At 47.0% G+C, this 20,268-nt stretch overlaps 2 protein-coding genes across 11 annotated transcripts in view; both read right to left on the bottom strand.

Annotated features, from left to right (window-relative positions):
* Positions 1-1,825: 1,825 nt before the first annotated feature.
* rims2b (regulating synaptic membrane exocytosis 2b) overlaps positions 1,826-20,268 on the bottom strand; it is a 74,982-nt gene continuing 56,539 nt past the window's right edge. For 4 of the 6 annotated variants that reach the window (XM_048993370.1, XM_048993371.1, XM_048993372.1 and 1 more), the window contains 7 exons: positions 19,858-20,027; positions 14,630-14,871; positions 5,756-5,894; positions 5,542-5,654; positions 5,355-5,456; positions 4,558-4,697; positions 1,826-4,405 (listed from right to left, as the gene is read on the bottom strand). In XM_048993370.1, the coding sequence (XP_048849327.1) occupies positions 4,190-4,405; positions 4,558-4,697; positions 5,355-5,456; positions 5,542-5,654; positions 5,756-5,894; positions 14,630-14,871; positions 19,858-20,027 (1,122 nt within the window). In that variant the 3' untranslated portion in view covers positions 1,826-4,189. Of the gene's footprint in view, positions 4,406-4,557; positions 4,698-5,354; positions 5,457-5,541; positions 5,655-5,755; positions 5,895-7,865; positions 8,128-14,629; positions 14,872-19,857; positions 20,028-20,268 lie in introns of those variants that run through there. The other 2 variants (XM_048993374.1, XM_048993375.1) reach the window with 2 other exon arrangements.
* LOC125719003 (uncharacterized) lies at positions 8,986-9,866 on the bottom strand. Of its 5 annotated transcripts, none has more exons than XM_048993384.1 (2): positions 9,215-9,866; positions 8,986-9,052 (listed from the first exon to the last, which is right to left on the bottom strand). In XM_048993384.1, exons 1-2 carry the CDS (start codon positions 9,864-9,866, stop codon positions 9,039-9,041), a joined length of 666 nt encoding a protein of 221 aa, XP_048849341.1. In that variant the 3' UTR covers positions 8,986-9,038. The 5 variants fall into 5 exon arrangements, with proteins under 5 accessions (XP_048849341.1, XP_048849339.1, XP_048849338.1 ...); XM_048993382.1 differs by having other exon boundaries at positions 9,039-9,430; positions 9,539-9,866; XM_048993381.1 differs by having other exon boundaries at positions 9,039-9,538; positions 9,593-9,866.

Genomic DNA, 20,268 nt, shown 5'->3' with positions numbered 1-20,268 from the left:
TTATGGCTTGTTGGTCTGAACACGTCCTTCCTACTGAACACATAGATGTGCATAAATGTACAGATATTTACCATCAGTCGGGCTGCTTTATACCATTATTATATACACATCTGTGATAATTGCAGAAATGATCGTTTCCCCAGTGGAAATGGTTCTGACTGAAAGGCACTGTGGCTGCGAGACCCTTCAGCTGGACTTAAACAAGACCTATTTTACAGCTCAGTGTGTCTCAGCTTATCTACCCGGAACACAGCCTATCAAAGCCTTACTTATTCTTACTTACGGAATTATAAACTAGTTTAAGGGCAGATGATCTAAAACAGAATCCATTTATTTGCCGTAACTGGCTGTTCTCTCTCCAGTAGGGGACACCGAGTGCCTTAGTGTGGCTTGCCTCTGAGCATGCTCAGTGCGGCAGCATGATGGGTGTTTAGCTCAGTGCTGCCCTCTAGGGCAACCACTGAGTAACTTTTCTGCAGTACCAAGCAGCCTGTCTGTGGACAGAGCTGCTTAACAGAAATGTATGGTATGTGACTGGGAACACCTGTCCATTGCAGGGCACACACACTAATAGACTCCCCACTTCCCATAAGCACGTGCTTGGACTGGTACAGTGGCAGCTCGTGGTTCTATGACCTAAACCACACCTGCAGTCAGGAGCTGTGGGTGATGAACAAGGTCACAATTACAAGTGGCCAAAATGAGGCTTTTTGATGCCGTGTCAGGTTTCCGCAGCGTGGAGGCACCTCAGAATGAAGCTCCTGCTCCTTGTAGTCGTAGGGATTCCACTTGGTCAGCTTCCAAGGCAGCTGCTCCTGGCTTAGCCCACTGGGTGGAGGCCCCGGGGGCAGACCCAGCATAATGGAAGGATTATATCTCCCAGCTGGCTTGGAAGCCCATGAAGGAGTTAGAGTGTGGGACCTTGGAAAAAGTGGTCTGCTCTGACCTCCTCAGCATGATACTGACTAGCAGGGATGTAGGGATGGATAACGGCATGGCAGCATAGTTGGGTTTCCTTTATTGCTTCATGTTGCATATATCTAGTGAGGAGCTTGAATTTGTATTGATTTCTGTATACAAAAGATAGTAAATTTGTCTTTAAGGAAACTCACGCTAGATGGCAGCACTCGCACACATAATGCAAATGTGCACAAACTATAATGCTCGACATTGAAAGTCTTTCCCATTTTAATGTAAATATATGGTTTTAAGTATTCAATACCTGGTGATATTTATATTGTATTTATGCAGTAGCTATGCATTATGTGTATCTAACACACACTCACACACATACACACACTGTCTGAAGTTAATTCTTTATTCCTTATTAATTTTTATGTACGAGCGCATCTGGGCGTGGCCATTCAGACAATGAGGAAACTGTCGGCATGTGATCGATAAGGCCGACGAATTCATGCTAACACAGATGTGCATTTTGAGCTTCTTTTTTTGTCTTCCGGAAACCCTCTGACTTGTGTGTCACCATATTAGAACAGCATAAATCGTACTTACGCTTGACAACATCAGGGTCGCCACCTCTCGCGCATCTGCCGTGACACTCATTCTTTCAGATTCTCAAACTAAGAAATACGGCAAATCTGCATTGTTCCATTATAAGCCTATAATTACATCAAAACTGCTGGGGTAGTTTGCAAACCATACACATTACCTGCAAGGTAATGAAACATGTAAATGAGTGCACAGACTTCTCTCGAATTGAAAATCGTATGCCAGCCAGCTGACCAAAGTTGGCAACCCTGACAATATTAACAATCGTTTATCCAGTACAGGGTGGTAGCGGGAGGTAGCCTGGGACAGAAGGCAGTTTCTGTTATATTTCGATTTTTATTTGAATTTGAAAAATAACGTACATGAATATTTTTTATTCAGACATACTGTAGACATGGCCTTGGCGGGAACACATTTGTGCTACAAAAAGGCGTTTGAAATGGCAAATAACACTTCCATTTTCTCTTGAGTCATGATTCATATCCCAATAGGGAAAAATGCAGTTCATCACCAAATCACACTGAGAACGTCAGTTGATGTGCACAGTTCCAGACAACAACATTATTTTTAGAAGAACAAAGTTTGCAGTGTGCTTCCCCAAGCCATAACTGATTTTATTTTTCAATAAAGTAAAACAACGTCTCTGTTTTATTTAAAATGCTTTATCTTTTTCGGTGTTTGTATTTCCCATTTAAGGAAAGCTTTAATAAATACATTTCATTATGTAGTGGTTTTTCTGAAAAATAAATAAATAGCAAATAAAATTTATTTTTAAAATAAGGAACTTGAAGTAAATGTTTTGTAGCAGTTTCCTGTTTTGAAGTCAGATGTATGGCGTCAGTCTGAGCGGCACGAGACACTGCATTCCCTCCTGTTATGGAGGGTTTCACCTCAACCTGCCACCAGATGGAGCTGATGTCTCTTTCAAGACCTGTTTTACCATAACTGCAAGCCACAGCTCTTCAGGCTGACTTGGGTAAAAGGACAAAACGCTTCTCTTTTACTTATCTGTTTTAGACCAGAATGATATCATGATACATGGAGGTGAAATTAAATCAGGATGCATTATGGGAAAATCACGAGGTATGGAGATGAAATCATGATGCACTATGGGTAAATCATTAAACATGCAGGTGAAATGAAATCATGATGCATTGTGGAGAAATCATTACACATGGAACTGAATTGAAATCGTAATGCATTATGGTAGAATCATGACATGTGCAGGTAAAATTAAATCATGATACAATATTGTAAATCATGCTACATGCAGGTGAAATGAAATCGTGATGTATAATTGTCAAATGAAGTCATGGCATGTCACGCTGTAAATGATATCATGATATCAAACATAGAGTTAAAACATTTCCTTGGGTGTCTGAACTGTTTGCCCACAAACCATGAGCCACTGATTTTCTGCAGAATTTAATTCAAGGTGAAGGAGTGATGTAGCTTACATGCACTGTACACCAAACTGTAACAATGCAAAATATCCCCTCTATCAAAACATGCGGATTTACTCTTAGGGAGCCCAAGGCGAATTTCAAAGAAAAGAACAGAAAACATTTCAACATGCTTGTTAAACGAAACAAAGCCCATTTAAAAAAAGTCGTAACAGAGAGGTGTGATATAACATACAGCCCTGACAGATCTCTGCGTATCTGGGGGAAATTGATAGAGGGAGCCAGAGAGTCTGGGGGGGGGGGGGCACCCAGGGTTGGGGCAGGGTGTACAATTTGCACAATAGTGTTTGTGGTCATAAGGCTTGCACCTTTACAGTGAAATAAATACGTTACATTTATTTTCATCTTCTCTTTGTCACATGAACAAGTACTTTTTTTTTCTTGAATACAACCTAAGAAGTTTTCCTGCAGATTCCCTTAGAGGATCGCCTGTAAAAATACAGACTAACGAACGACCGCTAGGGCGACTGACGCGGTCCCTCACCCCGCTGCCGTGAAAACCATGCACTAGTCAAATTCATCTTTAAAAACAATATAAACGGTTGAAAATGGCTGATCTTTGTTTCCTTTTTCTGCAAGTTGCAGCTTCAAGAAAATATTTTTTTTTTCAGCTTCAGTAAATTTGTGTCCATGCAAAAAAAGGTCCTTTTCGAACACAGAAACTGAGATCAGAGGGTGACTTCAGCGCCGAGTCGGATGCCCTAGCAGCGCTCTTCATTGAGCTCGTGTGCGTGTGTTTGGAGGTAACGGGCCTCTGCCTCTCCTTCCTAACTTGGCAGTCTGCCGTTGGCCCGCTGTTGGTCGTTTATTGGCATGGCATCACCAAGCATCTGGTAAGAAACACAATCACCCCCCTCCCCCCACTGGGTACAGCGTGGACGCAGACAAAAAGGAAACAGACAAAAAAACAAAAACGAAAAACACAAACAACTGCTTGCTTTTGTTCAAAAAAGATCATCTGTAGAGTCACTTCTCAGCAGTATTTTATGCTATTTTTCTCCATGGCTTGAGATTGTGATGAAACTTCACTCTGGTCCGGGCCCCTTGCAGCCTGCTACTCGCTGTAAGGACGCTCAGAGCTCCATGTTCACCGAAGACACCCCAGCGTCCCTAGAAACAAGCTCAGAAGACATGACGTGGAGCATGCAGTGTGACACAGCGGCGGGCCGCCCGCTCCCATGCTGCTAGCCGCTAACGCTCTACCCGTCCTCGCACTGCTATGACCTGGCAACTGGCGCCAACGAGCTGTCCAGGGACGTCTGGGAGGCACCCCGGGTTAAAGGTGCCAGCGTCGAATCCACCAAAGACGACGGGGGGAAGAGTTTGAACCAGCCAATCACCATGTTGGACAGGTCTAAATCATCTAAAAGTATCTGGACGGCTCCCATGAATGATTTATGGTCCATGCGTCCATAGTCTCCCCACACAATTATCTGTCAAGAAAAACAGAGGAAGGTGTTGTATTTACATTTATAACACATACAGCATTGCATGTCCATCATGTTCAGGTGATTGATTATTTACTGATTTATATATAGCTATATTAGCAGCTCTCTTAGGTTCTGATCAGGCGCACTGGCCATACCTGCAGGACTTTCCCTGATGGGCCTTCTTGAAAAGACAGCTGCTGCTGGTAGAGCGGCTCCAGGGTTTTTCTCGCTGTCTTCGTCTTCTTTTTGGCAATACAGGCTCCGTTTAGCATCAGGTACACTTTAACGTAGGGCGCTGTGAGAGGAAAAACAAGCACAGAGACGGTGGGTAGATGGGTGAGATACAAGTGAGGAGCAGGGAAGAGATGTGTGAGAGGCGGGGTGAGGGGTGGGGTGGGATGGGGTGGGGCGGAGTTAGAGGCGGGGAAGTGATATGTGAGGGGTGGGGTGAGGGGCGGAGTAAAGGTCAGGGAAGACATGCAAGGGGTGGGGCGAGGGGTTGGGGTGGGGCAGAGTTAGAGGGGGAAGAGATATGTGAGGGGCGGGGTGAGAGGAGGGGTGGGGGTGGAGTTAGAGGCGGGGAAGAGATATGCGAGGGGTGAGGGGTAAGATGTGTGAGGGGTAGAGTAAGCGGTGCGAGAGGCATGGAGGAGATGGGTGAGGAGTGGCTGAGGAGCTAGCTGTCACTGGACAGCCCTGTAGCACATGGGTCACCGTTTACCACGAATCACCTCCTCGGTAATTTCACCAGGCGACTCCATATATCAACAGCACAGACAGAAAAATGCACACATGCACGTATACTCAGTACACTGACTTAGACAGGAATAAATTCCTAGAGGGAAGGTACCCATTTTCCGAGCAAAGACAAATGCTTATTACATACGTATGGCGATAACTCAATCATAATACGCATATATCCCTTAGTGCATATACAAGGCAGCTGACTCACCTGGCAGTGCCTTGGACCCAGGCTTCCCCACAAGCCCCCGAGCCCGGATCACCTCTACCTCCAGCATGCCGTTCTTCACCACAATGCCAATCTGGATGTCTCCTGCGGGGAACAGTGTCCGGCAGACATCTCATTTTCATTTGCTCTCAGCTTCTGCGTCCTATGAACTGTGAATTTCAGCACTTACCCATGGGGGGCGTGGCCAGTGTCTGCCTCCCGACAATCTGGGCGGGGCCTAACCCATCCAGGAAGTCGCTGAACTGGCTGTCGGATGAAAGCCTCACGTTGGGGAAGATGAGGCTGTGAGTGAGAAGAATGAACAAGATGTACCTTGGACGGAGACCACCAGGAGTAGTGCGGCAGGGTGGGGAGATGTGAAAGCGGTGGACTGGCACGCTTACTTTCCCTCAGAGCTGAAGCTGTTCATGCTTCCGTCGTTGGACTCACGGCTGGCCTGTCTGGTCATGCGGTTTCTCATCTCCACCGCAAGCCCCGTCTCCACGCTCCTCTGCACGTTGCTGTGCGACTTCTTCCCACCTTCTGTTGAGAGACAGGAGAGGTGGCTGAAATCGTCTGAGTCTCCACCCACATTCAGCTGGATAAATCACTGAGTCTCCACCCACATTCAGCTGGATAAATCACTGAGCCTCCACCCACATTCAGCTGGATCACTCACTGAGGCTCCACCCACATTCACCTGGCTATATCATTGAGTCTCCATCCATGTTCAACTGGATAAATCACTTGTCTCAGCTATCACCGAGAGGGAGGTTTAACTGCAAAAGCTTATCCAGATCTAAAAATCCATCCCCACATAATTAACAGACAACTGAAAATGAACAGTGAATAAAATGTCTGGGATTAAATGTGAAATTTTTCGTAAAAACGTCTGAGTGACCTTTGCATGTGACCTTCCTAGTCACTGCATCACTGGGAACCAAACTGGTTCCACTAGCTTCTACAAAGACAGATTGCTTACCGGGTCCTTTTTTCAATGCATGAACACATTTTGGAAGGAGGTCCACAATGAGCAACTTCTACTCTGTTATGACAGGAAATCAACAATGACGTTCTAATGAAAGCTGATAATGCAGCCATTGGACCTGGCTACCACCTGCTTGCAGCAGCTGCTGTTGCTCTCGGTTAGCGGATCCAGGAAGTACAGTACAGGAAGAGTTTCTTTACCATGCAGAACATGAGCTTCTTCACTGTTATTACTCTCAATCTCACAGTCAACACACTCCACATTCAGTAGTCTGGAAGCTCCTATGATTTATATAGACTGATGACCCAAACCGTTATGACCAACCGCTGTGTATTGAATAATGTTGATTATCTAGTAAAGAAATATCCGATTGTAAGCTAAGCTTCAGCACTCATAGTCAACAGCGAAGGCTATCCCGTCTGGGTCGAGCCAACAGAGGAGCTACTGTGCCATAAATGGCAGATAATTTTGATGATCACAAAAGTAATGTGTCACGACACACAGGGAGTCGAGCCTTGTTGTGGGACAGTCCTAATTCACATCTCACATTGATGAGTTTGGGATTGACGTCGCATCGATGTCGGGGATGTTTTTCCCTCCTCAGACCATTCTCAATAGGAACTCACCACGGCTGACTGTGAGCACGGCTGACTGTGAGCACGGCTGACTGTGAGCACTCTGCAAGCCGTGCCGTTTCAGAGATGCTCTGACGCAGTCGTCTGGCCACAATGATCTGGCCCTTGTCAGAACCTTGTTAGGTTACCATCTAATATATCCCAGAGCTTGATATGTGCCACTTTTACGAGATAGTCAACATCATTTACTTCCCAGGCGGGTGGTCATAATGTGTTTGCTCATTACTATATTTTATTAAACATGACTTTTTAAAAGATACCTTTAAAAAAAGATTTAAATGGTTTATTTCATAGTGTTACACACAAACCACACAGCACGCTCTGCCAGTGTTACACTGTAACCACACAGTGCACTCGCCAGTGTTACACACTAACCACACAGCATGCTCTGCCAGTGTTACACACTCCCTACACAGTGCACTCTGCCAGGGTACACACTAACCACATAGCACACTCTGTCACTGTTGCACACTCCACAGACAGAACACTCTGCCAGCATTATACACTATCCACATGACACACTCCGCCACTCTTACGCACTGCCAACATAGCACACACTGCCAGTGTTACACACTAACCACAAAGCACACTCTGCTGGTGTCCCATACTCCCAACACAACACCTTAATCCCATACAGTGGCAGTTAGACGTTGCTATGTAAAAGCACAAATTAGGCACGCATCTTGTCTTGTGTCTATGAAGATCATATTTATGCATCAAACATTAACACATGGTATTTCCGTTATGCGCTATTTCATGCCAAGAGCAACACAACGCAGGATTCTCTTGCCTTCCTCTGTCACCAAACCGGAATAGCTCCACAAAGCACAGCAGATAGCTGCACCCCTAACCAGAGCCCTGGGAGGAAGGAGGTCACAGGAGGGTTCTTACCTTCGTCTTCCTCGTCGAAGGAATTCATACAGGGAATGTAAACGGCAAGTGCCTCGAAAGAGGCAGACAGGCTGTGTCGGCTCGGGGTGCGATGTATGCGTGTGCCAGCGAGTCCCTGCCTGCCCATTCCAAACCTCCCGGGGACCTTGCAGAGCCGGAACGCTGTCAACTCAACCGAGAGGCCAGCTCCAAACTCTGGCGGTCTTACCGCTCTGTGTCTGTGCCGGGCTCCACCGCGCTCTGCTTACTACTGCCTCTCCATGCTCTGCCCCACTCCCCTCCCCCTCAGCAAAGAGATTGGCTATAGGTGGGGCTCTTGGGGCCGACGATTCCCTTCTCAGCAGCCAATCACACTGTGCTTAGCCAACTGGTAACCAATCAGCCACCACAAGGAGGTCTGCCTGGAGATATGCCTCCGTTCTAGCTCCTGTGGTGAACTCAGCTGTCTAACCAGAGATCTTCAACAAGTCCTGCACTGGTGGAGAAGTTTACATTTCCCTGTCACCAGTGAAAGCCCCCCTTTTCACGCTACCACCTTCTTTTTCATGTCACAGCAAACAGTCAACCATAAACTGAAAGAAAGAAAAGCTGGAAAGATGTTATGACAGCCAGTATCAAAAACACTGCAATTGATTTTATAGCATCCCCAGTCTGAATGTGATGGATCACCTGTGGTCAAATGGGTGTTCCTGGGATGGATGGGATTGAGCATCTGACACTTCTATGAATAATCACAGGGAAGTAGAGGTTTCTGCCATAATGGCTTTGATAAATATGTATGTGGCATTTTCAAGCAGTTTGTGCAACGGTCCCAACAGCCACACCTATCGTGCCCCAGCAGCCAAAAAGCCACAAAGTACTGATCAGGTCTCGCTGAAGAATGACAGAGAAGGAGAGAATAATAAGGTACTTTTAGAAGATGTGTGTTGATTTTCTGAATGAAAATGAATCGTGCAGGTGGAACAAATCAAAATGAAATCAAGGCGGGCATTTCACAGGAGGGATAAGGATCCACGGAGCACCAGAAAACGGAGGCGTCGTCTCAGTTTGCTCTCTCTTCTGAGATCAGAAGAACCAAAGCGGAAAGTTACTCATGTAAGTGGGACACGAGTCGATGTGGGGTATTAGAAGCTAAAAATATAACATCATCAAACAGGATAATCAAAGTGTATTTCACATGCTTTCACCTGTGTGCAGACCGGTGCGTTCCGTGGCCATGACGTTGGCATTGGTATGATGACCTGTGTGCAGACCGGTGCGTTCCATGGCTGTGACATTGGCATTGGTACGATGACCTGTGTGCAGACCGGTGCGTTCTGTGGCCGTGACGTTGGCACCGGTATGATGACCTGTGTGCAGACCGGTGCGTTCTGTGGCCATGACGTTGGCATTGGTATGATGACCTGTGTGCAGACCGGTGCGTTCTGTGGCCGTGACGTTGGCACTGGTATGATGACCTGTGTACAGACCGGTGCGTTCTGTGGCCATGACGTTGGCACCGGTATGATGACCTGTGTGCAGACCGGTGCGTTCCATGGCTGTGACGTTGGCATTGGTATGATGACCTGTGTGCAGACCGGTGCGTTCCATGGCTGTGACGTTGGCATTGGTATGATGACCTGTGTACAGACCGGTGCGTTCTGTGGCCATGACGTTGGCATTGGTATGATGACCTGTGTACAGACCGGTGCGTTCTGTGGCCATGACGTTGGCATTGGTATGATGACCTGTGAACAGACCGGTGCGTTCCATGGCCATGACGTTGGCATTGGTATGATGACCTGTGTGCAGACCGGTGCGTTCTGTGGCCATGACGTTGGCATTGGTATGATGACCTGTGTGCAGACCGGTGCGTTCTGTGGCCATGACGTTGGCACCGGTATGATGACCTGTGTGCAGACCGGTGCGTTCCATGGCCGTGACGTTGGCACCGGTATGATGACCTGTGTGCAGACCGGTGCGTTCCATGGCCGTGACGTTGGCATTGGTACGATGACCCATCTTTGTTGGGCTTCATGGGTCAAGCAGCTCCTCTCTCATTTGTAATTATGGACTTTTTTCGATGACTGCAAGCTATTTCTGGGCACATCTTGGGTGTCAAGGACAATACAAAGAGGATAATTGAAAAATAATGACAAGAAAGGGGAGACGATGATGATCTTCAGCGCATGTTAGGCAAGTTAAGTGGTTCAAGGTGAATGATGAGTTTGACAGCTGGGGGAGGAGCTGCCACAGATAGGAAAATTATATGTGACTGTGTGGCACAATTCCGTATGAAACGAGGCCCCCGCTCTCATAAAGATCACCCCACCATCGCTGCCATCACTGGGCAGCCAAGAGGAGCACGATGTTCCACATCCTTTCAGAAGAAGGGAGGGTCATTCTCCAAGGAAGCAAATGAATAAGGTCTTCAAGTGAAAGGTCTATCACTGCCAGCTAGTACTCTGGAGACAGGAAGTGAAGAAGAAGGAGGCAGACTGAACCTTTTGGGGCCACGTAGTGTTTTGCAGGTGCCAGTTCTTCACGCAGAGTGCTGGAGTTTGTCATCCATGGTCTCTCATCGACATTAAACAAAATGTAGAAATATATAAATCTACTACCTTACAGATAATCAGTCTAACGTTTCAAGTCATATTTCTGGAACACGGATAATGAATGGAATGTGAGTACAGAGCAGGACAGTGAGGTTGAAAGAAGGTTCTGAGTTTCTTCGAAGCGTATATAAGGGGAGTAGGCCCAATTCCCCAGGTTGCAGGGCCTCTCAAAGGAGATCCACTTCACCTTGCAAGGTTAAAATTATGCAGAAGTATTTAGAGAGCCAGTCGCTATCAAATGAAAAAGCATTTGGACCTTTTCCTCTTGAAAAGACTTCAAAGGACCCATTCCTCAATCAACAACCAACACGGCAGCCTGAAGTGCTTATAAGTTAAATGATTTTCAGTAAGAGGTGCTGCTCACTTACATCTCAGGTAAGCTGAGGAGCAAGAAAGTCCATCGGCTGCCCACTGCGTGGCCAATGCAGAGTCAAGGACTGATTGATCTAAAAGGTGTTTCTCTCCCACTTTGACACACATAAACCTGATACAATAACTGTTAGCACCGTCCCGGCTCAGCCGGCAGAACAATGCAAAGAATTGCAGCATCACACCCCAGAATATCGGAGAAGGTTCTTCAGCCAAAGTGTCATGCTGATGGACGGCAGCCGGGCCCCGAGGCGGGTCGGCTGCCACCGGCCGTATAAACACTGCTTTCAAATGTTTTACAGATGCTTGCACCATCAAACTCTTTTGACATCCTCGGACTAAGGACGTCCGTTTCCCAGAAGCAGGAGTCTTTAATGTTCACTTTTTTGTACATACATACCAGTGACAAGAAAATCCGTGTTAAGCGAAGTTGTCCAGCAGACATGGAGGCTGATATACAGACTCAGAAAGCCCTTAAGCCAAAGGCTTCAGATGAATTCACCTGTTTAAACATATTTTAGGGGCAGAACAGGGACCTTCCCGTAACAAAAACACTGGCAATTCTAACAGACCTTTGTGAGGATTCAGAGCACCGTGACCCAGTACTGGATAAGTGGTTATGGGTCAGGCAGGGCTGGCCATCTGGCATATGGGCCATTGGGGTTGGGAGCTGGCAAAAACCAGGGAGCCTCGCCCTCCAATAGGCAAATTTTATCATAGGTAGGCAGGGCAAAAGTCCAGGAGTTTTTAATCCCAGTCCAGCCCTAGTTATAGGATCCAGATGTACAGTAAAAGCACAAACTCAGTTAACGAACAGCTCTTTGACATCGCAGAGTGTATATGAACGCTGCTCCGTGCGTTAAGTTAAGGTGGAATTCGGGGAAGCTTGGTGCCCATGCATTTTTAACGCCGGCAGCACTGATCTCTCTTTTCATCGCAGGATACGCCATGGTTTTCACTTTCTCAGGAAAGACTGACCGTACATAATTAATATGTGTGGTGAAGATGCAGAGAAACATGCAAAAGCGCCCCCATGTTTTCCAGGCAAATTTCCCACAAGCTGCGCATCTGTTACCGGAAACATTACAATTTTTTTCCCTTCACGTTTCATTTCTTTAGCAGCCGTTTCTTCCAAAGCGACATACATTTGTTTGAGAACGCAGAGTTAGCCAGTCCGGGGAGTTACTGGGGGTTAAGGGTCTGGTACAGGGGTCCTCTGGCGAAATCACTCTGCCGACTTTGGGATATGAACCAGCGACCTGAAGCACACACCAGGATCATGGTCTGGCGGGCCTGGCTGTGATTAAAGGTATTTTATTAGCATTCAAAAGGAAGGTCCGCTTCAAAATCTCCAAACCCCAAGATCGGGGTCATTCTCAGGTCAAAGTCACTTATAGAGCCGCTTGCGTATTGACACCTCAGAATCACAGCAAAACACAGGCAGCTTCCATACTGTGCTGAGTAGGAATTATCCACCAGTATATTTACTGCCTACTCAAGCATGACTAACCCCAAGTTACTGCAGGTCTAATTAACACGACCGATTGTGCAGGTGTGCATCCTTTCTCCTCCCATAACCTAGATCCCGAGGACCTCGTCAAGCACGTATACAACAGTTTGACAAAGCTGAAGGCGACAACCTGAAGATCGCAGATATCACAAAGAGATATCAATGCAGGTTTACATTAAATGCAAGGCTGTCAGGTGGTCGGTGAGTGACACGAAATCCATCGTTGCAGTAGCTCGGCATTTTCAGACGGACATCCTGAAGATTGGTTAGAGTCCCAGGGAGACTACGGTATGGAATCTGTCAGAGTAAATGACTATACGGACATGCAGCAGGCTGGTGAGCAGCTAGTACATCAGCTTCTCCACCTAGCATGTACTTTCCAATGACAATGCTAAGTTTAAACAATGAGCAGCAAACATTAACAATACAGGGCGTCACAGACTTACTAATTTATTGACCATGGATGCTCTTGGTTGCTTAATGAACTTATTACTTATACTATTATTATTATCCTCTCTAGAGAAAAGGTTCTGCCAGATATCTAAGCATGAAATTGTGTATCTTTCCAGAAGAAATTTAATATTCAGGTTGCAGTGTTACCCTGGAAATGGAGCAAACGTAGCTCTCAAACAACCATGACATAGTTTTGCTGTAAATCGCAGCAGTTCTTCTTACTGTGCGGGTTTCTCAGCCCGGGATGAAGATCCTTATAGTCACTTCACTAGTGCTTAAATTCTCTCCCCCCAATTGCTCATACAGCCCATGGAAATTCCTGTCTTCCACGTATAGATCCTGCTCACATCCTGATGCTACATCTAGGCTGCGGTCTGTATAAACGATCCTAGCCCATGTTAAAGCAACCTCTCAGTTTACAACAGGAGATAAAAGTGATGTAAACATAACATGAAACACTGCACACTAAAACTGGACACCTGGTACGTGGCAATTTCATACATTGCTATTTATACAACTGTGACGTGAATCACAAGACTGAGCGAATGACTGTTTGCCCTCAGTGAATGTTAACATGGGCCCTTCATCAATCCCAGCCTGGAACGACACGGTGCGATGAAGTCACTGACCTGTGGGGCTGTGTGGGTCTGTGCACTGTCATGCAGGAGCAAGATGTATCACCAGATCTGAACTGTCCTTCTCTGGAGCTTTTCAGACTCACTAAGGGGTCAAGCATCATTAACCCAAAGTGCTCCTGTTTAATTAACAACATCACTCATTTTATTCGCATTTTATTCCGATCATATTAACGGAAACTCATACACTAAGAAAACTTGTAACTACAGCTCAAGGTAGCTAGACTGCCCGAAGAGACGTTTTCCCAGAGGAATTCCAGGTCTGGAATAATCCGATTAAATGAGACTGAGCGTGAGGATCTGTGCTCTCCGCAGACGGCTGGCCGGGCCCTCTGGGTGAAGCTGCTGAAGTAGGCCACAGCTCAGCCTGCTCTCACAGGCTCTGCTGGAACTTTTTCTGGGACAGACATTTCTGAGGTGACCCAGCTTCTACTTATGTGTCCGACAGCATCGGCGCGCAATCAGATTTTAAGGAGTGATAACGAACGAGAACAAGAGCAAAACTTGCTCTGACTACGGCGTATAATCATTTAATCATCTAATTTCAACCTCAAAACACATTTCCTGACATTATAGTTCCCTGTCTTTCATTCCGGTTGTTTTTCATGTATTTCATGCTAAGAACTCTGAGTAAACTACATCAGCTTACTGGTGGGCGTCGATTGAAAAATTCAGAAATTTCACATGAGATTTCAGATTTCATCACCTACAGTGTGAGACATGTCGTGTTGTACACTACAGGTTTAATTTTCCAAACAGGTTTCAGGTTCTACACCACCATCGCATTCTAGTGTGATCCTACTATCGTTCTCACAATCTATATCAGTTTCTACACGACTGTTGGCCTCAGGTTTTCCTCCACCGATGGTTTCATGTTCTAACCCACGGTTGTTCTCATGCTGGACACCACTTTTGGTTTTTGGTTCTACATCGCTGATGATTTCATGTTCTACATCACCATTGGTCTATTAGTTCTATACTGCTGTTGGTCTCAGGTTCTCCATCGCCTTTGGTCTCGGGTTCTCCAGTGCCTTTGGTTTCATGTTCTACATCACCATTGGTCTATCGGTTCTATACTGCTGTTGGTCTCAGGTTCTCCATCGCCTTTGGTCTCGGGTTCTCCAGTGCCTTTGGTTTCAGGTCCATCGCCATGCCTTTCAGGCTACCATGTGCACCCTGAGCTCGAGCTGTGCCGCCCCCTACCTGTTTGGCTGAGCTGCGACGTGCTCCGGCTCTTCCGCGACAGGCCCACCATCGCCCCGATTTTGGCCCCGAGGCTGGAGCGTCTCTTCTTCTCCTCCTCATCTGCGCCGCCCAGCGCCGTGTCTGACTGGCTGCCGTCATGCCGCTCCAGGCGGTACATGTCGCCACCGATGCTGGTGCTCTTCGTCATGTTGGCCCCAGACGCACCCGCCTGCCTGTTTTTCATTTTGGATGCAAAGTCACTGTCAGCAATGATGGGATAAAGGAAAAATAAAGGAGGGGGTGGGTGGGGGGTCAGAGGAAGAGAAGGACAGGGATATGGAGACAGATGGGGGAGGATAGGGGCAGGAAAGATACGAGATTTCAGCTGAAGGAGCGTGGACTACAGGATAGGCTGGTCATGGTGCAGGGGTGCAGGGATGCAGGGATGCGGGGATGCAGGCAGGACCGAGAGACTCTGTGGACATGCAGACTAATGTGCATCCTTTCAACATGGACCTCCTTGACTGAGCATTCCAGCACCCCCCCCCCCCCCCCAATAGCAAGAAGGGGGAACCATCCAGTTACTCAGTATTTACATACAGCTAGGAGTGAAACCAGCTGACGTGAAGCTAACGTAGAAACCTACATCATACCTTTAAGACGGACTCTAATGAGAACTTATGCCCAGGAGACAGGCAGGGTGAAAATAGGTTCCACTTATTATTTTTAAATCACAGGAGAAAAAGGTGTTAGGTAACTGTGATCACCTCCAAGCTGAAGGCCTCTACTGTCACAGACCTCCTCTAACAAGGAGGACTGCTGACTGATTCATTTGCACAGAAATAAGGTCCCTGTTAGGGGGCCCAAGATGGCAGGTGTGACTCTGACACCCCACTCATTACCGCAGAGATGCCAGATTGGTGGGAGGTGATGACGCAGCTGTGAGGAAGACGCATTCATATGGGAGAAAGACAGCTGAGAAACACAGACATCCATATTCACCTTTCCTGTGCAAGGTCATCTAATGGGAAATTGCACCCTGGACAGGATGCCAGCCCCCCACACACAGCACACAGCACATAATGCATGCCAGCGTTCCATATCCTCAAGATGTTTACACAAACACAGGCAGAACATGCAAACTCCACATGCAGACCTTGGGTCCAACGCAAAACACTGGAATGCTACTCACCCTAAGTGAAAGTACACAACACAAAACAGACAGGAAAGACATGGCTGCCCTTTTAGGGCCAGGTGGCGCTTTTCAGGAGACGGGATTCCCGATACGTGGGGAGAGACTGAAGCCATCTGATAACTATCATGAGCAGTCGTGTCTGAGAAACATCAAGGTGAGCCAGTGGTACTACAACAGTGGGCTGCAATTCTGAGTGGTACCAGAAGGTTACGGGTTTCATTCTCCAACACAGCAGGAAAACTTGTTTCCCAGCTCAACAAAAGGGAGAATTGTACGTGCACCATTCTCCCACCATCAAATGTGAGTTTCTGCAGGCCAGCAATTTGAAGGGCAGGGTTTCACTGGAAGATCTTAGAAATAACAAACCAAATGTCCTTCAAAGTATGGTAAAAAAAAATACTGATCCAGTCCTACTGAGAATCTGTGGAAAGATTTCTAGTCTGCTGCCAAGCACCTCCATGGACTCGAGCCAACCTGCTGGGCACAATTGGCGAGAAAGATTGCCTGCTGGACAGAGTGGAGACCAGGCATCTGTGCGGCTATGCTCTGCCTGGCTAGCATGGCTACCCCAAGCACCTAGGTCTAGACGTTCTGGCATTGCTGTGCTTGCATGAGGGCAGCACTTTGACACCTACAAACCACTATTCAGGTCAAGGTGTGCAGCATTTAAACAGCCTGCACACAACATGGGAAAATGGAATTGTTAAGCTAAAGGTTTTATTATGTATGGTATCTTATTGGTGTATTATTTGCTCTCATCCTGGTACCTCTTCCATCAGTCACTGTGACCTTGTTCTCAGGACCCAAGATCTGCAGAAGACAGTGACTCTGCTTTTTTCTGAAGCACTGCTGAAGCAGAAGAGCTGGTAACCATAGCCAAAGATAGTGCTGAGAAGGTCTTCATCAAAACCACAGTGATACGAAAACAAAAAAAAGCAAGACTGAGCCCTGCTCTGTATGTCTAGGTACGAGTCCCAAGCAAAAGGTGCTTATCTGGGACCATTAAGGACCATTGTGCTGTTCTTCAGCAGCACTGAACGGTGAGGAAAAGTTCATCTGACTCTGAATGGGGCAAGGTAAACATTCCTCTTTTTGGCACCGCTATCTTGCGGTTCCATCAGTAATATCACAATAGAGAGTGAAACAGGTGGGCGTCAGACTGGCAAGCGCTCATACACTATAGATTAAGAGTTAAAGCCATGAGGTTAACAGTCCGTTCCCAGGAAAACCATAATAAACACAGCAGCTAGACAATCCCTCAGTAATTCAACTCACGTAGAGGCAGTCAACAAGTCAAGCCAAAGACTATTGCATGTTTAAAACATGCATTTCCATGTCCAATGAGGAAGAGATGTCTCTGTCTCTCAAACCAGCGGTTTGCATTCATCCATCCATCCACCCATCCATTTTCTAAACTGCTTATCCTACTGGGTCGCGGGGGGTCCGGAGCCTATCCCGGAAGCAATGGGCACAAGGCAGGGAACAACCCAGGATGGGGGGCCAGCCCATCGCAGGGCACACTCACACACCATTCATTCACACATGCACACCTACGGGCAATTTAGCAAGTCCAATTAGCCTCAGCATGTTTTTGGACTGTGGGGGGAAACCGGAGTACCCGGAGGAAACCCCACGACGACATGGGGAGAACATGCAAACTCCACACACACGTGACCCAGGCGGAGACTCGAACCCGGGTCCCAGAGGTGTGAGGCAACAGTGCTAATCACTGCACCACCATGCCACCCCCCCTCACCCTAACCACTGCACCACCATGCCGCCCCCCCTCACCCTAACCACTGCACCACCATGCCCCCCCTCACCCTAACCACTGCACCACCATGCCGCCTGGACTGCATTCACTAAAGTTCAATTAGGCATCGAGAAAAAGAGAAACATGTGAAACCATTAAAAACCTCAAAGTTCTATTTCACAATAGAAGTCACAGGAAGTTTACTGGAATCTACTAATTGGGTTGCAACTGATGAAGATCAATGCAAGAGCCAGTTCTGCATCATCTTCTACTGTCCATGAGAGCTGTAGGGGTGAAGAATCTCTCACTGAGGAGAAAAGCCAAACCTACTGATGTCGGAACAGTTTGACAACTTACACGCCACAGGCAGAAACGATGCCCTGGCCTCCCTCGTGGATCAATGCACCTCATTTCCTATTACTGCACTTAACCTAAGAAGCACTGCGACAGCCAGTGGCATTCAGACATTCCCCAGGGCACTGACGCCAACCTCCAGACAGAAGATTAGTCTTCCGTTGGCGTGAGGGAACACAGTGTGATCTCGGTAGAGTTCTCAAAATCGGCCACAAATCAAGACAAACACAAATCAGCTAATTGCAAGCACAGGTCCCCATTGACACTTTCAGCACTTGCACTTGCAAAAATTGAGTCACATTCGGTACTAGATAGATGCACCTAACAAAGCTGGTCCTATCCAGTATTAGATAGGTGCACCTAACAAAGCTGGTCCTATCCAGTACTAGCTAGGTGCACCTGAAAAAGTGGGTCCTAAATGGTACTAACTAGGTTACTGAATAAAGTGGGTCATATCAAGCATTAACTAGGTGTACCTAATAAAGTGAGTCCTACCCAGTACTAGCTAGATGTAGGGTACCTAATAAAATGGATAAAATGAAGGGGCTGCCCTCAGATATGAAAATCTCAGACCACCGACATGTTGACCAGTGAAGCAGTGATGCACATCAGCGTTGCATTGGTGATGGCGAGTTTATGCAAGTAGGGAGTGCAAAGCGTGCGAGTAAGGAACTATGCAGGGCAGCTAGGAGGGTAGGGCACATTGGACTGTTTTGTTTGCAAGGCACAAAATCTGAGTTTAACTCATTTACAGGGTCCAATGAAATGGCAATGATCATTTTTAAAAAGTTACACTTCAATTTGAACTCAGTCATCTTCATGAATAAAGACTGACTAGCTATGCACCAATGACAGAGAGAAGAACTTATGAATCATAACTGGCCTTCAGTCACAGTTTTTGCCAAAAATAAGGAAACGCTGCAATGATTTGAGTTGGAAACTCATTGTCACATCATATCCTTTATGTTGCACTAATGGGACTTCAGTATATATAACACGAGGCCTTCAGTATATATTTTTAATTAAAATTGATGTTGCGGACAGGAAACGGGAGCCCAGTGAACACAATTTGGACTTACAGTCGTTTTCGTTCGTATGTCTGAAAGTTTGTAAGTTGAACATTCCTAAGTAGTGGAGCGTCTGTACTCAGAGAAAAGGTTGCTGGCTCCCTGTTCCTAAGAGAGGACTTCAGTAAATGAGGGCACAGTGTACAGGGAGGGTTTTGGGGAGGTATGGGCTGGATTTTACCTGACGTCGTTCTCTGAGAACCTCCTCTGTAAAAGCCCTTCTTCACCCTCCTCGTCTTGAGGCTCCACCTGCCCCCCCTCCCCTGTCACTGCCCCCTTGCCACCCTCGTCTTTATCGGTCCTGTCGCCTTCCTCCTCGACCACCTCAGCCAAACCCTCATCTCCATCTTTTGACTGGCTTTTGTCCTGCAGGGCTTGGGATCGACTGAAGACACACGGGTGTGTGAATGAGAGGCATGCAAGACAGAGGAAGAAACAGGATCACAGACAGACAGGATCACAGACAGACAGCATCTCGACGGGCGTATAGAACCACGCCGAACATGGCAACACGGGAGGAATGGAATGATCTACCACAAACAGAAGTGACATCGCAACAAACATGCAAAACTGGGATGCAACTGAGGAGATACACATCTCCACAAGCTCCACAGACCTGCTGAAATGCTAGGAGAGAAGGAGTCATTGTAAATAACACTCACAAGCAGCAGTCTAGTACCAGTCCCGGGCAAACCGCTGGGGCTCGTTAAACTGAGATTTCATTTGTAGTCTTAGCAGAGCCAAACCTGAACCTCTCTGGGGCCATGAGAAATGACGAGGCCCAGTTCGAACACTTCCTCAGCGTTGAGGTCTGACCCGACCCTCGTGTACTGGTTTGCCCGTGACTAGCCTGGCAGCTGTGCATGCGGGAGCCCACCTGATCTTGCGGTTGCCCCGAGGTCGCTCAGACTGGACGGACATGTAGCTGGCGCTGCTGAAGCGAGAAGCGCTGCTGGTCCTTGACAGGGCGGACGCATCGCTCACATCGCTGTCCGACGACTTGGCGGAGAGATTGTCGGAGCCCCGGTGAGCATCGCGTCCGGCCCTCTGCAAGATACATGCCACTTTAATACGCAACACTGAAGTACAAATTTTTTTGTAGCAACTGATTAACAACTTTTTAAAATTTGAATTCACTTTAGAATTCAATTCAATTGAATTTTATTCATAGCGCCGTCATTGTTATTGTCAAAAAACACTTTACATATAACCGGCCCGAACCCCCACCAGCAAGCAGGATGCATCAGCTAGATAATATATGTTTAAATTCGGGATTTCAGGATTTCCA

Source organism: Brienomyrus brachyistius, chromosome 23 (assembly GCF_023856365.1).
Source record: "Brienomyrus brachyistius isolate T26 chromosome 23, BBRACH_0.4, whole genome shotgun sequence".
NCBI classification, from domain to species: domain Eukaryota; kingdom Metazoa; phylum Chordata; class Actinopteri; order Osteoglossiformes; family Mormyridae; genus Brienomyrus; species Brienomyrus brachyistius.
The sequence above is the reverse complement of the archived record's forward strand: the minus strand, read 5'-3'. Positions and strand labels throughout refer to the sequence as shown.

Bases quoted from the DNA above. Each gene is read 5' to 3' on its own strand.
- LOC125719003 (XM_048993381.1), bottom strand. From the start codon at position 9,866: ATGGGTCATCGTACCAATGCCAACGTCACGGCCATGGAACGCACCGGT. The intron at 9,539-9,592 runs GTCATCATACCA...GTCTGTACACAG, and splicing joins ACGCACCGGTCTGTTCACAG to GTCATCATACCAATGCCAAC.